The sequence below is a fragment of the Branchiostoma floridae genome, chromosome 3, assembly GCF_000003815.2.
Source record: "Branchiostoma floridae strain S238N-H82 chromosome 3, Bfl_VNyyK, whole genome shotgun sequence".
Classification (NCBI taxonomy): Eukaryota; Metazoa; Chordata; class Leptocardii; order Amphioxiformes; family Branchiostomatidae; genus Branchiostoma; species Branchiostoma floridae.
In genome coordinates this window covers 22,991,272-23,007,957 of record NC_049981.1, presented here as the reverse complement: position 1 = coordinate 23,007,957, position 16,686 = coordinate 22,991,272, and the positions used below count along the sequence as shown (strand labels likewise).

The 16,686-nt window shown below is 42.7% G+C and overlaps 1 protein-coding gene across 1 annotated transcript in view; it reads right to left on the bottom strand.

The window, feature by feature from the left end:
* Nucleotides 1-16,686, bottom strand: part of LOC118411753 (Golgi-specific brefeldin A-resistance guanine nucleotide exchange factor 1-like) — a 50,508-nt gene that overhangs the window by 1,911 nt on the left and 31,911 nt on the right. Inside the window, exons 15-39 of the mRNA XM_035814237.1 lie at nucleotides 15,868-16,038; nucleotides 15,229-15,390; nucleotides 14,572-14,684; nucleotides 13,897-14,099; nucleotides 13,361-13,484; nucleotides 12,775-12,900; nucleotides 12,373-12,455; nucleotides 11,781-11,896; nucleotides 11,272-11,392; nucleotides 10,650-10,749; nucleotides 10,069-10,245; nucleotides 9,615-9,679; nucleotides 8,837-8,960; nucleotides 8,201-8,272; nucleotides 7,693-7,808; nucleotides 7,313-7,466; nucleotides 6,567-6,819; nucleotides 5,776-5,942; nucleotides 5,067-5,295; nucleotides 4,531-4,709; nucleotides 3,605-3,773; nucleotides 3,095-3,225; nucleotides 2,242-2,457; nucleotides 1,534-1,720; nucleotides 451-612 (exon numbers count right to left, since the gene is read on the bottom strand). Of these exons, the coding sequence (XP_035670130.1) occupies nucleotides 451-612; nucleotides 1,534-1,720; nucleotides 2,242-2,457; nucleotides 3,095-3,225; nucleotides 3,605-3,773; nucleotides 4,531-4,709; nucleotides 5,067-5,295; nucleotides 5,776-5,942; nucleotides 6,567-6,819; nucleotides 7,313-7,466; nucleotides 7,693-7,808; nucleotides 8,201-8,272; nucleotides 8,837-8,960; nucleotides 9,615-9,679; nucleotides 10,069-10,245; nucleotides 10,650-10,749; nucleotides 11,272-11,392; nucleotides 11,781-11,896; nucleotides 12,373-12,455; nucleotides 12,775-12,900; nucleotides 13,361-13,484; nucleotides 13,897-14,099; nucleotides 14,572-14,684; nucleotides 15,229-15,390; nucleotides 15,868-16,038 (3,720 nt within the window). The remainder of the gene's footprint in view (nucleotides 1-450; nucleotides 613-1,533; nucleotides 1,721-2,241; nucleotides 2,458-3,094; nucleotides 3,226-3,604; nucleotides 3,774-4,530; nucleotides 4,710-5,066; nucleotides 5,296-5,775; nucleotides 5,943-6,566; nucleotides 6,820-7,312; nucleotides 7,467-7,692; nucleotides 7,809-8,200; nucleotides 8,273-8,836; nucleotides 8,961-9,614; nucleotides 9,680-10,068; nucleotides 10,246-10,649; nucleotides 10,750-11,271; nucleotides 11,393-11,780; nucleotides 11,897-12,372; nucleotides 12,456-12,774; nucleotides 12,901-13,360; nucleotides 13,485-13,896; nucleotides 14,100-14,571; nucleotides 14,685-15,228; nucleotides 15,391-15,867; nucleotides 16,039-16,686) is intronic.

Genomic DNA, 16,686 nt, shown 5'->3' with positions numbered 1-16,686 from the left:
AGAAAATATACAAAATGACCAAAATCTCAAGAATCAATGTGTAACTTTTCAAAGATCCAATAGGCTCACATGGTAACTAAAGCATGTCCATCTTCGTAGTAGTACATTAGTAGTAGATTATTAATGTTTTCCGTCCTTAAAAGCAGGAAGAGTTATATACACAAATAAAAATCTGCCAATCCTTTCTTCAGTTACTCTATTTCTATTTCAGTCTTAAACAAAACCTACTTCTGCAGTTTTAAAAAAGCCACCAGGGGGGCCAAGCCTACACCACTTGCTCTCTGTCCAAAGAGATATCTACCGCTCAACTATCCCAAAAATAGCATGTCCAGAACATGAGATACCAAAACCAGAATGAGATACCAAAAGCAGGCTCCACCCCTGTTGTGTCGCCAAAAACAAGCACACACCCCATGTTCCCTATTGCATGACAGGACAAGTAGAACTCACCTTTACTGGGAGTCTGTGTAGGTTTGGCTGTAGGTTCAGGGGTTGGTGTTGGTTGTACTGGGGTCTCCGACCGGGGTTTCTCTGGACTGCTGCTGGGCTGGGGCTGTTCCACTACTGTTGGGGGTGAGGGGGGTGGAGGAGGGGGGGATGCCACTCTTCTCTCTGTGGAAATCAAGACTTAGAGTTACACATCCTGTATGTTTCTTCACTTTTGCAGCAGGAATGTAAAGTAGTTTTTTTTGTGCTTGTTAAAGTTTGCAGTTCAATAGTACAGTCAGTTTTACAATGGAAGTGGTGTCTTGATTTTGCACAGGAGAAGCCACTGTGAAAATCTAACTATTGTGAATATTTGCAAATTTTCAGTACCCACGCTCCTCCTAAGGGTCCCAATCAACCCTCGTATTCCACTGAATATGCGTGTTTTGTGTAAAACATTATATGGCTGGATGAGGGCTACTGGTACAAGGTACCGGGGTTTGTCACACAGACGGTCCTGGGAAAGAGAACTTTCTGCACAAAGCATGCTGGAAGAAGCAGTCTATCCTGGGGACTACAAACTAACTTAGTGGGTGGTGGGACTAAGGTGAAAAAATTACCTGAGCCTACGATCTAAGCCTAGGGCTTCTTCGGGATGCTAGGGATGAGTAAGCACTAGGGATGGGTACCGGTACAGGTACGGTTCATGTCCAGAGGATTAGGTCCAGGTCCGGACCTGAGCCTGATCATCTGTGAACTTATTATACACAAAACAATAGTCCATTTTGCTAACAAAGGATTCTGTTAGCTGGAGTATCCGATGTCCATTGGCGTTAAAATCCTATTTTCATTTTAACAACACTAACTGCCTCTGTTTTAGACCAAGTTTAGCTGTGGAATCTTTATAAAAACACTCCTCAACTTCGCTTGTTATTTGCTTGGACATGTTAGCCCCCAAACACGTAAATGTCTGCCGGTATAATTTGTTCATTTTCGAATTGGTCTAACATCTGGTCCACTAAATTTTTTCAGGTCCATTTTTTTTCGTACCGGTCCAACAATTAGACACAGTTTTGTTCCAGTACCCACCCCTAGCGTGTACTGTACCTGTGTTGTGGTCCTTATGGTGCTCCTTGAACACATCCTGGCGGAGAGTGGGCAGGAAACACTCGATCCTCTCCCAGGTGATGCTCCAGAGCTGGGTGTAGCCGGAGGGGGTGGAGTCCTCCCGGAAGATGCTGGCCGTGTCCATCACTAGTAACATGTTCTTCAGGGACTCTGGGATGGCCTCAAACTGGAGATGGGTGAACATCAACAGTTTTAATCATCAACAGGCATACATCAAAAGTATTAATCACAGTTACACAGTAACATGTTCTTCAGGGACTCAGGGATGGCCTCAAACTGGGGATGGGTGTACATCAACAGGTTTGATTACAGTTACAACTTATACTATTAGTGTAGTAGACAGGAAGCACAAAGGATGTTCACACAAATGCTTGTACCTGAATGACTTACATCAAACAAGGGAACACGTGCTATGGACAAGATTGGCCGATGTTCGAACAGCCGGCCTCGCTCGGAATAATGACTGAAGACAATAATGTCTTACAACAGGGTAGAGACATCCAAGCACATGTATGTTCCATTCTATGTACCATGCTTTCACTCCCTTTCCATATCAATTTACATTTATGTGTCTGTGCACGTGCATGTGTGTGGTCACACTACTCCCAACACAACTCATATCATCTCTTCAAAAATCAAACACTGGAACTATCTGAACAAAATAGACTGCAGTTCCAAGGATCTCACCAAGAGGTCGCTGTTGTCCACATGCATGTACTTGTCCATGAAGTCCAGGATGGTGAGCCAGAGTGCTGTGAAGGTGGAGAGGGACAGCAGGGGGCCCAGGTGCTGCAGGAACACCTTACACAGCAGGGCAGACACGCGCATCCGCGTCTCCTCCATACCCACGGTGTCATCGGGGCTGATGTTCTCCAGCAGTTTGGTCAGGAGAGGGAAGAGAACCTGTGGACACACAAGGGTAGACGTGAGGTTTGTGAGAGCACCTGTGTCTCCTCCATCCCTAAAACTAAAAGGGTAGACATGAGGTTTCTGAGAGCACCTGTGTCTCATTCATTCCTAGGCCTTACAAGGGTGGACATGAGGTTTGTGAGAGCACCTGTGTCTCTTTTATCTCTACAAGAGTGGACATGGGGTTTGTGAGAGCACCTGTGTCTCATTCATCCCTAAACCCCAAAAGGGTGAACATGAGGTTTGTGAGAGTACCTGTGTCTCCTATATCTCTATAAGGGTGGACATGAGGTTTTGTGAGAAGACCTTTTACAACAATGAAGAGCATCTGCATCTATGTGTCTGTCTGTCTCTACACAATGTTGACGTTGACAGGGAGAGCAAAATATCACAGGCAGAAGGAAAGAACAGCAGAAAACATGCTGGTCAATCTTTCTGCTGTGCATTTTTATGTTAGAGCCTGCCATGCCAACATTGGTGTCATCAGCCACAAAAGGCAGCGCACAACCAAAACTTCACAGAGTAATATTAACTAGTGACTGACTGAAGCCAGAAAAACAGGAAATACTGCAGACTGTCTCCCAAAATGAAAAGAGTCAAAGACTGTGTGTATGTGACAGTGTTTGCATACCTTGTTGAAGCAGGACTCCCACTCCACTGCAGACAGAGTCTGTAGATCGTGCACCAGCAGGGCCCTCTGTAGGTAGGTGATGGCCGACGTCCTGACCTGTCGTCTGGAGTCACAACACAACCTGGCAATTCCTGCAGGAGAACAACACCACAGACTATACTTACACACGACAGACTATATTGCACTTACGGGGTGACAATCATACCCTTTCGCTGGCTTATTACAGAAGAAATTTATTGCACAACAATTGTACAAGGTACAAAGTATGGCATCTAGTACATAAGTACATGTGATTTTGTAAACGGTCCAATGTTTCATTGACATATTGCTGTCTTTTCCTTCATGCATTTATTTTCAAGGGGATCTAATCTCGGGGTATACTATAGTAGTCAAAAGGAGGTTACTGGATGGATACACCAAAAATAAGACTATCATGTCATTGAGCATTTCAAGATTCTACTGCAATACTTGACAATGCCACCTAGCAGGACAGGAGTGATCTGCACCCACCTTGCAGAAGCGGGCACCAGCACTTGTTCCAGAGAGAGCTCGTGCCCGCGTCGATCTCCACACCGTCCACGTCCTTCCCGCCCTTCTGCCGCCGGGCCTTCTCCTCCTCCGCCCACGCGCTGAAGATGGCGGCTGCCCGCGTGTGGAGCGTGTGCATCAGGTCCAGCAGCTATGGGAAGACATGTGAAGAGTTAACAACAGACACATACGCTATGCTATTGGGCTCGCCTGAGGCGTCGCCAAAACTGTGACGACCATGGCAGTTTATTGGTAGCCAGACTGGCCTGTGCAAAGATGGCGGCTGCACGCGTGTGGAGCGGGTGCATCAGGTCCAGCAACTACGGGAAGAGAAATGAAGTTTAACCAATAGACACATTATGATAAAATCACGTCTATGTTATCAGGCTCGCCCCTGAGGTGTTGCCAAAACTGTCACAGATCATGGTAATTAGTCTAGCCTCTGCAAAGATGACACAGTATTCATAGTACATGTACTGGGGAAATTCTCCTAGCTCTTTTTAACAAATATCATCAAGATAGTTAGGTAGTACAAATGTTAAACTGCAACCTGCCTCAGAGGTCATTATTGGTTTTAGTATATATCTGTAGAAAGTATGAAATTTGGCTAATTGCCACAATATACTTTTTATAACCTGAATTTGAGTCAATGATCTAATAGACCACTCATTCCTTCACAAGTCCATTGAACAGTAGTCCTCCTGTCCCAAGGACTGTGACCATTTCCAGTAGCTACTAGTGTGCAAGTTGGGTGAGTGTCAACAGCTGGGATTCAAACCCCTAACTCTAGATCCAGAGAAAGTTTCACTGACCACCGGACTATGCACACTACCAGTAAAATAGTTACCCCAAATGACCTGCAAACCAAAGTGTCTAAATAACCAGCATGCATGCAGATGTTTCCTCACCTTTAGACACACTTCATGGTAACCCCCTGGTGGACCCTCGTTGTCTTGTTCATCGTCGGACACGTGTGACAGGTGTGCAGGTGTGGACTTGGACTTCTTCATTCCATGGTCTTTCTTCTTTCGGAACTTTTTCCCTTCCTTTGGTGTTGGCTTGGGTTTCTTCTCTTCCTTAGGTTTGGCTATGAATTAAAAAATTTGCTTCATTTCAATGATATTTCTAATCAAGTTAAGAGTTATTGACGATATAAAAACTTAAGAAAACTTCAAATGTTTTAATGATTTTAGGTATCAAAAATGCAAAAACTATTACTTCACCCTCAAAGATTATAAACTAATGCCTTTGGCTTGTCTATGTTTGTTTTTTTCCTGCAGTTTTGGTATGTTTTTTTTTAGAGGGAGCAGTGTCTTGCTTTCTTCTGTTATAATTTTCAATCTTCCAGACCAGACAAATCATAAGGCTTCAAAAACCATTTCAAAGTTTTCTGATTAAGTTTTATTAAATGAAGTTAACTATACTTTGTATTGTTCCTACATACCTCCACTGACACTTGCTTCCACAAACACCCTGAGACAATGCACGCACGACTCGAAGTTCTCGGGCGTGACGTGTGCAGCGTCTCGCACCAGGAACGACAGGGTTTCGCAGCACTTGGCCAGCGACTTGGGGTCGTGGTTGCGCAGCTCTTCTGCTATCGTTAGTACGTACTGATTCACGGGCAGGATGGCAGGCTTCTGGCCATTACTGTCAACATCATCTTTACCAACCTGAGGAGACATACAAGTATTGCTCTGGAATAGCTGTGAAATGTATGTATGTAACCATCAGGGCTGTCTCAAGGACCTGTTCCTCTGTCCAAGGATGAAAATTTAATTGTTGGGGCAGACTAAAATTTCACCTTGTCCATCCCCAAAATCTGAACTTCACATGACATTAAACTGCTGAAAATATATTTTCATTAGCATTAATTGTCATTCTCAACAACAAATCAAAAACATGGGATCAAAGAATGAGCAGGACGGAAAAAATGGCAAAGCTGGAGACAACCCTGGTAACCATGCAGTACCACAGGTAAGAAAACAAAAATTTGAGGTTTCATAAATTAGTGGTGAACAGGTCACAGCAAAAACTGAAAACCACTGCCAACATAACAAAATTCAGAGCATGCAATTACTGGCTGGTGAACAAATAGGGATCGCAAAAAAAAACAGACAAAAACATGTAAACAGCAGAGAGCCTGTACTGACCAGGAGCCAGCCTGTGCTGGTGGACTGCTTCATGCCCTCTCCCTCCCCGCTGGGCTTGTGGTGCTTGGTGGCAGCTTCGTAGAGCTCGCTGTCTGACGTGTACCCGCGATCAGACGACAGACTGGAGTGGACGTGTTCTACTGCAACCTCACTGTCAGATTGGGCACCTGAGGAGTTTCAAAAACTCATTCAGACCATGCGTTGGCTAGCATGTCAAATCAGTGAAGATTCTCTGATGATTTCGTAAAGCACGAGGTAGTACATACACATGTAACTTCTCACATAGCAGGGGCATTGGCCTGACTACCAGTATGTGTCCTGTGCTGAAAAATCATCCAAATGTCTTAAAGTTTTCAGCTTTTGTTATGTTAGATCTACATGTACTAGTGCTGAAGCCCCTTTTGTCACGTCAGAAACAATAGCAATGTTCTGGCCTCAGTGACAGTTTTGCATTATCATTACCAAATAACAAACATGGTAGGCAAACTGGCAGAGGGTTGCAGGTTCAAAGCTTTTGTTGAATGTTACGTTGTTTGCTGCCACTACATAGCCTATACGTACATGCCAGCCTTCTTATGTAAAGCTTTAGTTTGCTCTCAGTTGCTTCTTGGCCAAAAGCAACAGAGAAAAATGTACTGAAGCTAAAACAGCTGGCATCCAGGCTAGCCCCTATAGCAATGCAAGTTACAGAATATGTGTGTGTGTGTGCGTGTGTCTTCGTGTGTGCACATGGGCATGCATGCATGCGATATCCGTAACAGTTCAGAGCAGTTTCCATCCAAACCCCTTACCAGAGTCCACGCCCCCCTCCTCTACCACCACGTTGTTGGTCTCCACGGGCGCGTCGGACTGTACCACCGGTGGAGGGGTGGCCCCGGCGCCCACACACTCCAGCAGGGTGAAGAGCGTGTCCCAGTCCCGCGCCAGCTGGATGTTGGCGGCGTTGGTCTTCAGCAGCTCGTGCAGCCCGTAGGACAGCTGTCGGCACACCTTGTACAGCACGGACGGCTTCATGGTCAGGAGGACGCGGAGAGAAGATAGCACCTGGGGAGGACAGGAGAATGAATCATTTATTTTGTAGAGATTTTCTAAAGGTGTGTCTCTCCTCAAACACAGGACCTCCATTTATTGTACTATCCGAGGAACATCCCTAACCTAAGTGAGGTGCCCTTTAATGTCATGTAAAATCCTGTCATGTCATGCCTTTCCCAAGGGCACAAGATAGATACCACATCAGCAGACTCAAACCCATGATGTCTACAAAATGTAGATTTCGGGCCTAGAGGTCACCCTGCCATTTAAACCCTACAATTTCCCTTGTAATGCTCCCCATGCAATATTTTCCTGGATGAACTTAAACACCTTGTAGATTTACCAGTGGCATAAGATAGTATCAAAACTGGCTAAGGAGTATAGCTGGCCAAAGGGAGTCATCAGCCACTGGGTAGCCAAACATACTCCTAGGCCGGCTTCACTCCCCTGGCAGCTTTCGATACAATCTTATGCTACCGCAGGATCTGCTTGGAGGAAGCCTGACCTGATCAGAGATCTCCTCCCTCCTGAGCAGGCGGATGGCGAGACGCAGCAGCCCCACCACGGCCCGCTCCACCAGCACGCTGAAGTCCCCGTTGTTGGCGATCAGACTGTACAGGTGGTCACGCACGGGCTGCCACAGCGCCCCGATACGGTCTCTGGGGTGGGGTGGAAGGAAACAGGATATATATTAAGAGAATTCTTAATGCACATATATCTTGTTCCAGGAAAAGTGTGTAAGAAGGGTACTTGCTGAGTACAAGAACGTTGTTAGATCGCAGGGGAGTGCAGGTGTTTGAGCGCCGTTTGCCCTGGTTTGTAGGTGTTCAGCAGAGAGCTATCCCACTGGTAGCATGTTAAGTACTCTGTTAGCCATGAACTTACTTGTTCTGAAGGACGATTCTCAGCAGCAGTTCCAGGTTAAATATAGCTGCTTCCTCATCAAACTGGGATCCTAAGGAGGCTGCAGTCTCCGGGCCGTGGGAGGCATACGTCAGGGCCTAAGGAAAGGAGGGAGGGAGGAAAGGATCTGATTTAATAAAAAGAATTTACAACATGACGGTACATGTGGGTCACAGGCAGCTATAGCTGGTGTTGTGATCCACATACAACATATGATACATAACAAAAAAATAAACTGTATACTCTAGGTTTGAGCAGAGTGAAACATTAAGCACAATCTAAAATATAATCTATTGGACAGTTCAACAGTTAGTTCCAGTTTATACTGTTTCAAGTCACCAGGGGTCATATTTTTTATGCCTCTATGAGGGCGGTCTACAGCTTGAAATCTTTTTCCCTCCCACTCGTCGTTTGGGGGCCCAAGATGTTCATGCCTCGATTTTTTCCACCATGATTTAAGCCCTTTTAGAGAAGGAACATGGAAACTCACCTTGAGCAACTCCTGTAAAGACTCCATCCTAAGGAACTTGCTTTCTTGGACAAGTTGTTCCACCTGACATTCCTAGGGAGAAAAGATTTATAAGTAGTCCTTAAATACTGTTCTCCTCTGTATTATTATCTAAAAATAAATGACTCAATTGTTTGTAGTTCGTGTTAATTTAACTGACTAAGTTCCTTAACTTCTACATGTATCTATCTTTGTTATAGGTGAGACATTGAAACATTTCCTTGGCAGTCAGGACACAAGATGTTCAGGTACAGACCTATACCTTTATACTGTACACAGCCATATAGCTCACACATAGACTGTAAGGAAAGTTGTACCTTTATACAATTGTGTATAGACTGTAGTGAAATTAGTAATACCTTTAAAATGAATAAAGACCTTTATTGTACAGTTTTGCCCAATCAAGCTATTTACGTTGTATGTATAGATGGTGGTAGAAGAAGCAGTACCTTCATACAGTTGTGTGTCTATGCTGTGGTAGTAGAAGAAGCAGTACCAGTTGTGTATAACTATACACTGTAGTAGAACCACTACTGCTATACAGTTGTGTGTAGACTAAAGTGAAATAATTAGTACTTTTATACAGTTGTGTGTAGACTATAGTGAAAGCATGAGTACCTTTATACAGTTGTGTGCCTGTTGAGTGGCCTGCTGGTCCTCAGCAGTGGCTGCTCGCTGGGCGGGGGGTTCAGGGTTCAGGATGATGATCTGGTACAGGGAGCTGAAGATGGAGTTGTCTGTTCTGTGGAAACATGGGAGGGGGGGGGGGGGGTATACAAGCTTAGTCCCTACTCTTTCCACTCCAGTCACATACAATATACCAGTGGGAAGTAAAGCTAGTAATTATTGCCCTCAGAAAGGTAGAAAAAAGGACAACCAAAATGTTGGCACGAAAATCTTTTTAGCTGTGCAGCAGAGAACAGTATTCTCCATGCAACAAAAGGAAAAAAAGCAACATTCAGCGACATATACTGAGATCAACCATGAAATATACAAAATGTAGACTTTCTTGTCAAAATTTCTTAGTTCAGGCTTGAAAATTAGTATTTAGTTTGAAACACACAATTGCCAAGATAAGGAACAAGGTAACTGACATTACATGGTCCATGCACATTTTCAATATATCACAAAGCACCAGTATCAAGTCATCAGAATTTCTGACTGAAGAAACCAGGGTGCTTGCCTTCATGGACAGCCAGAACGTTTCTGATAAAAAAACTTTTTGAAGACATTTCAATCATTTAAGTGAACAAATCCAAGGAGCATAGAGGAGGACACTGATGAAACGGAAACACGGTCAGCACCAAGGACAGGGAAACAGCAATGTACACCACTCAATAGCACCACCTATTAAAACAGAGCTGAACTGCAGGTCAGTCTCTATTCTTTGACATACCTTGCAGATGGAAGTTCCTCCCTTATCAGTGATATCCTTCCAGAGGGGTCCACAAAGTCTTCAACCTGGACACAGTGGGGAAAACAAAGCATCAAACAAACATTCATTGTTTGTTTGTTTGAATGAACCTTTATTCATTCTTAAGAAGCTCAATTTGGCCTGCAGGCCGCTTTTCATTGAGGTCAGGGTCAGATAAAATTTAACAGAGATACAGAATACATCTAGTCCTAATAAATCTGTCAACATATATCACTACATATACATGGTACAAAACATTAGTAGAGCAAATGTTCAGCGTTTATAGTCTGTGTTCATATGTTATTTCTTTTACTTCAAGAGTCTCTAAAAGCAGGTCTGATTTGGGGGCTGTATGTGTGTATGGTGTTGATGTTACACCAAACAAAATTGCAGTCACACATAGAGTATCCGCCTTTGGGACACAAAAGACACAAACCTCTATCAATGCTTTTGGCATGAGTTTGGCCCGGTACAGCTGCAGCATACAGTCCAGGATGTTCTTCCAGCCCTCCCGCAGGATGTCCCCGTGTCGGTGTGCCAGAGCGAATACCGTCTTGGCCGCCATCTGAGACTTGATGTTACTGCCGAATACTACAGGAAGGTTCTCTGGGCTCTGCACAGGTAGTTGGGAACAATGACAAAGTGAGAACTTGTGTTGGTGTTTAAGGCAATCCAGCTTGTTTTGACTGTATGGCTACAACAAGAAAAATACAAAGATCCTGAAAAATTTTAGGTATCAGATTGGCACAATTGATTCATTTTGGTACAGTATTTGTAAAACTAAAAGGTTAATTTTCCTCTCTTTTTACTGTCATTTGCCATGAATAAAAAAAAAAACACCACCAAACATGCAAACTACACAGACATAGTTTGCCAAAATCAGTCCATAGTCTTCATTTAATACATTCCAGACTACACCCAGCAATAGATGCTAGCCATGGCAGTTACATGTATCACTGAAAAAATTCCATAGGAAAGAGGATGTTTGAATTGTTCCCTAATTCTGGCAGGGCTCACCTCAGAAGTACTGATGAGTGTGGTGAACTTGCAGAGTGAGATGACCAAGTTGTCAAACACATCGCTCAGCTGGTAGTAGGCTGCTATCATTGCACATTTTCTGTACAGAACACATGGGACATGCACTTATGTAATATAGAAATATGTATAATAAATCAATAATTTAATACTGGATAACAACCATAAAATAGGTGAAAGGTAAGGCAGTCATCCACTGACGTGAGGTATGATTTTTTTCAAAATAGTTATACAGCAATGCAGCTTGTGTTTTCAGCCCTAGCCCGAGTGTCAGTCACTGTATGGGCGCCCGGGGAAACTAGGATATGTCCACAATGTATTGACTATTGTACTTGTCACAACCTGAATAAAGTCAAAGTCAAAGTGCTTGATACCACAAGCACTACTGTCTGGAGCAAACTTTTGTCAGACACAATGTATGATACATGCACCAAGAGAAACCACATTTACATTTGTAGTATTTGACACTTAAAAGCAACACTATGTGAATATTTGCATGTCTATAAATTGTAGAATAGTCCAGTGTTTTTTTAACAAATTTGCACAATTTTTGAGCCATGCTACTGGACTGGAAGTATGGTTTGGTGCAGAAAGTAAACCTTACCTGAAGCCAGAGATGGCCTTCTGTATGATACTGTCGTCCAGACTCTTGTCAAACACGTAGGACAGGGCAGCGACGCTGGGACCCCAGCTCAGCAGGAACAGGTCAAGGTCAAACACACCACCTGGGGGAGGGGGGCAAGGTCAAAAATATATCTTCACATTAAACAAAATCTGATAAAGACTTATAGCTTATGGATGGTCCTCGAAGTTTCACACAAAACTGAAATTACTTTAGGAAATAAGCCTACATGCATTGTGACATAACCTAGTGGACATTAACTTCAACCTTGAGAATGCCTCAACAACACTCTTTTTTCATTGTGGTGGCCTTTTAGGGTACCATTACGAGAGTTGATCTGTTGGAATCATACTTGCTGTTGCAAAAAGTTTAACACATAACAAGATTCCTTTGTGTAGCCTTTCAAAAGTTGCGTGCAGTAGTCCAAGCGCTCAAAATTCATTTGAGGAATCTGCTCACCCTTAACACAGTTGTACTAGGCTTATAATTACCCTGTGCATGTGTGAACTTTCCCTCCTGTCGTCCCCCTCTCCTGAGTAGCATCTTCCACAGGTAGTTCTCTCTCACCTGTCCTTTCTGTTCATCTGGCATCACGATTTCATCATTTCTGTGGAAAAATGTAATCTGCCATAGTAAGACTTCAACAACATGGTACAAGTGCCCTCTTGCAGGATGTGCAGAAACTGTGCAGCAGAAAAACACTGTCGGACAAACATACAGATATTGCATCCACAAAGCAAGCAAAAGTTGGCATGAAAATGCAAAACAAAAGTTGATACAACGAATTGAAATTAAGAAAAATAAGTTACGTGTCTACATGTACAATCCAAAAAAAACAACTTATATATATCATAAAAACAAGATGAAACCAAAAGTTCCACTACCAAGAAAAACTGTCAGGTAGGCCAAAAAAACCTAACCACATACCAGGACTGGTCTCATGACAATCCATTCATAGCTTACTCTGCTACACTGGTCAATAATAATCAATATTACAAACAAACTTTGCCAAAAATGTAAACTTATCAGTGAAGGTAATTATATTCATGACATGTATTCAATGAGTTGAGCATCAAAACTCACTTTATAGCTGTGTACACTTCATCCAACATGTCCGAGTCAAAGTCCCTCTGGCCGTTAACGTTGTGCAGATTTTTCTTGAATTCCTACATGTTGGACATGGAAAACATACAAAAGTCAGTCTTTCTGTCATTTTGTCGACAAATTAGAGTACAAACAGGTATGTGAGTTAACATACACAATGCATGTAACAGCAAATGTCCTATGATCTTAATAATATGATTATATGTTAACATTGGATACAGTGTAAGCAAAACATGTAGCAACTGGACAAAGCACACTGCTGAACACAAGCTGATGTGCAAAATTTTACACTTAATCTAACTGGGATAAATTCCAGCAATTCAGAACCTAATTGATAAAACTGCATCATAAAAGTATTTCACAGGTACAGTATGTACTGACCTCCACAGTCATGGGGATGTTCTGTTTCTTCACATTGTGGTTGTGCTGGTCCACATTCAGCATGATGATAGCGTAAGCTAGGGTGAATGCTGCATCCGCATTGGCAAAGGGCTTGGAGTTGCAATTCTGTGGGGAAACAAATCTGCATCAATCTTACAAAAATACATGCACCTATCTATATTTTGTATGTTTGAACCTTTATCTCTTGGTCTTCATTATGGAAATCCAACTTCTGTACTGATATACATGTAGACATACTGTATACTAATATACATGTACATGTATATGGTGCAGGGAGACTCCTAGTGATTGGTTGATGAACTGCAGGGCTCATGATTTCCAACATCTATACCAACTTTCACAAAGCTTAGGAAAATTTTGAAAAGTTTCTAACATCTTTGGATTACTATTGAATTTGAATCAATCAAATAGATCTGAAATCTGACCATCCTACTACACCTATAAGCTGCAATAAAAAAGCAACTTCTGCACTAGGAGGGGGAAACAAGTGTAGTTACAAACGTATGTCTGAACAATTTCATTATCTAAATCCTTGCTGAAACTCAAAGTTGGAAATGTTCCTCACATGCCAGTGTTCGGAGAACTCCTCCAGCAGCATGGAGATGACGGGCGCCTCTCCTGGCAGCCGGAAGGCCTCCAGGTACATCCGCAGGGCCTCGTCTATTCTGGTGTGCTCAAAGTCAAACGACCTGGAGGGAACCAAATAATATGAATGATATTGTAGGGTCGAGATCCTCAGAGGCATTGCCACCTTGCTTACTTCCTATTTTTTTCTTCTACAAAGTTGTCGAGCAACTTACATCTTTGCTTGTAAGAAAATATACATCCTCGTACAACAGAGTCACTAACAGCAGCTCACATTTGTAGTCTAGTTACTGCAATTGATTCAAATTAGGGGCACTTGAGTCATCAAGAATGTTCAGTTGTAAGGCTAGTTACTGACTATTGGTGGGCAGAATGAACATCTATTGGTGTGATGGTCTCTCACAGCAAAAACCACCATAAGCACATGACACCAGAAACTGACAAACTGAAGCGGTTTAACAACTACAACAACCTACTTAAAAACAGCAAGAATATTTCAAGACCTATGTGACTTACTTTACATAAGTCTCCATCACTGTCTTATTTCTCCTATCTGAGATGTAGTCTGCGATCATCTTCTTGTCTAGTCTTGGGTTCTCACGCAGGAAGGTGGCCACTTCCACCGGGTCCAGGGGGGTGGACATCAGACCGTTCTTCTGTAGGTAGGCTATCCCGTTCTTTGGCTTCTGATTGAACTGCTCTGTACCCGTTTCTAAGAGCTGCAAAGGAAAGAAAGATTGAAGAGGCATTCCACTCCAGATACAGGTATCATAATTCCTCAGAGAATAGAAAGTTATGCTTGAATAAAGTTTGTTTGGTCAAATTTGGTCAAAGTTGAAGCCTAAACGCAAGGTGAACATTATAGGGAACGAATTCTTCAGGATTTTTTCTTTTTCTTTTTCTTATTCTGTTTTCTTTAGCCAGGGTAGCCCAACTCAGTGTAGCTCCTTCCAATTGTGCACTAGTGAGGGAGGATGTGACATGAACACATGTACATGTATTGATGGCATATCAGTATGTCAATACTCCTCAAAGGAGCTTAGTTAAAAGCTTACATCCTTTCTACATCTGGTGTTAAGTGCAGTTCCCATCTCAGTTTGAATAACCCTTGGGCCACACTGTTTTGTAACAGGAAATGCAACATTTGTCCTAGGCCTTACTTGTATTTGTGAACTGGAAAACATTTGTTACCCTTTTCTTTTGCTTGACTTCCTGTAGTTGCTGAGGTGTTGGCAGTGAACTTGTGTCTGTGTACTTCATCTGAGGGGGAACACCAGGTACTCCATTGGTTGTCTTACTGGCTCCTGGAAACGACACATTTCCCATGATGTAAAAATTGATGCAAGGCAGGCTGAACTTGAAACGTGATGCTTGCGACAAAGGGTGTACAACTTTTCTATAGCCCATAGTACAATGTGTCTTCACTACTGCTCACTTTTACAACCAAACAGACTGGGTTATCAATTATGATGGGTTCTCTTATAACGTACAGAGGTTTGTTGTTTGAGGCTTATGCCTGAACTAGTTAAGCCCTCCAACTAAACCGTAATTGTCAAATGTTCCTAATTTTAAATCTTCATACAAAGCCCAAATGTGTACCTACATTCTAGATAGTAATTCAATTCTTATATGGCTTAGCCTTTCCATTATAGAAAAAAGCTGTTGTAAAGAAAGTAAAGTAATAAGATAACCACTTTGGATTGAAGGAGCCTACATTTGTAAGTTATCAGCAAAATAATTATGGACAGAATTTATATATGATAAAAAAAACCTTGGCATAAGTCAATATTTCCTTCCAACAAAATTCTTAATAATTTTTCAAGATTGAGATAGTTGTGACAAGCTCACCGCTGTCAGTCCCTGTCTTGTTGTCCTCCCTGTCCTGTCTCCCAGCCTCCATCTTGCCCGCCATGGCGTAGCCTGTCGTTGGGAGGGTGCTGGGGATCGTGGCTGCGCTCTCCGCAGCCTTCTTCACGTCCTGTCCTTCAGTAACCTGTGCACCTTCCTTTTCTGTAGGTACAAATAAATAGATCATCATCATCTGGTCATGCTGGTTACACCTGTCAGATGAACATGACTCTCTCCCTCCATCCATCCATCCATCCCTATCCTCCATAGCCTTGGGCAGATCTTCCACTAAGCAGCATGACTTTCTTTACCTCTATAAGTTTTTGTTTGTCTCCATAACCAACAAGCAATCTAAAGCCACCTTTAAGTTAACACAACAGTTTTGTATTCTAGTACATGTACATTGCGTGCTTGCTATGTTCTAAACTCGACATTGTGCGATATATGTACAAATGTATCATCAGCAGCTTTACCCTCTCCAGCATCCCCACATCTTAACTACAACTTATCAGGTGCTGTATGCCTATAGACAGTTTAACAATTATGCAAAACACAAGCACATCTGATCCAAAGAGGTTACCATAAGTTACAATATTCTGTTTAGTTCTAAACATGACGTACGGTATACCATACACGTACCGTCAGCGGCTTTCCCCTCCCCAGCCTCCCCGCCAGGCTGCTTGGAGACTGGAACGACACGGTTCCCCCCGCAGTACGTGGCGATGGCGTCGATCACGGTCAGGAGCGCGTCCAGAGACAGCAGGTGGGTGGAGTACAGACCATGCACCGGGAACGCATTCTGGGAAGAAAAGATAATGGTACTGTATTCTATTCAAGTTCATGCTACTTGAATATTGCAGCATGGTGAAAATCAAGAATTTACAAGATCAAGATGTAGCACAATGCTTAACTTTCTTCCAACACAAAGGTACAATGTATACATGGATCAAATGTTAAACAAACACTGTCATCTTCTTCAGGATCAATACTGATGACTGTAACCTCGTGAGTGTAACAGACATTGTGATATTGCAGATATGTGATGTCAGTAATTGGTCACACATGCTAGGAAGCTTCTAACACGTACTGTCTGTGTTCAGTGATGGCTGGAATGCTCTTTATACTGTGGTCGTTAATAACATGATTCTTGTATACCTTTGTGCTGGAAGAAAGTTTAGCATTGTACTATGTATAATTACTACCAACACAGGGTAGCTTTCATGATAAGATCAAGAATTTAAGGAGATCTACTAATGCAATGTCAATAATCCCTGAGGCATGCACAGTTCAGATATCCAGGTGTTCAAGACATTTTCGAGAAAGCCTAAAGACATTTGTAATAGGTTTTTTTTTTTATGTTTCGGGCGAAGGGTATCTTGTAAAGTCACAAAATGTAAGAAAGTTGACAATACTTGAGAGCAAACTTTTCAACACAGTGGGTTTACAGCACATCTAGGT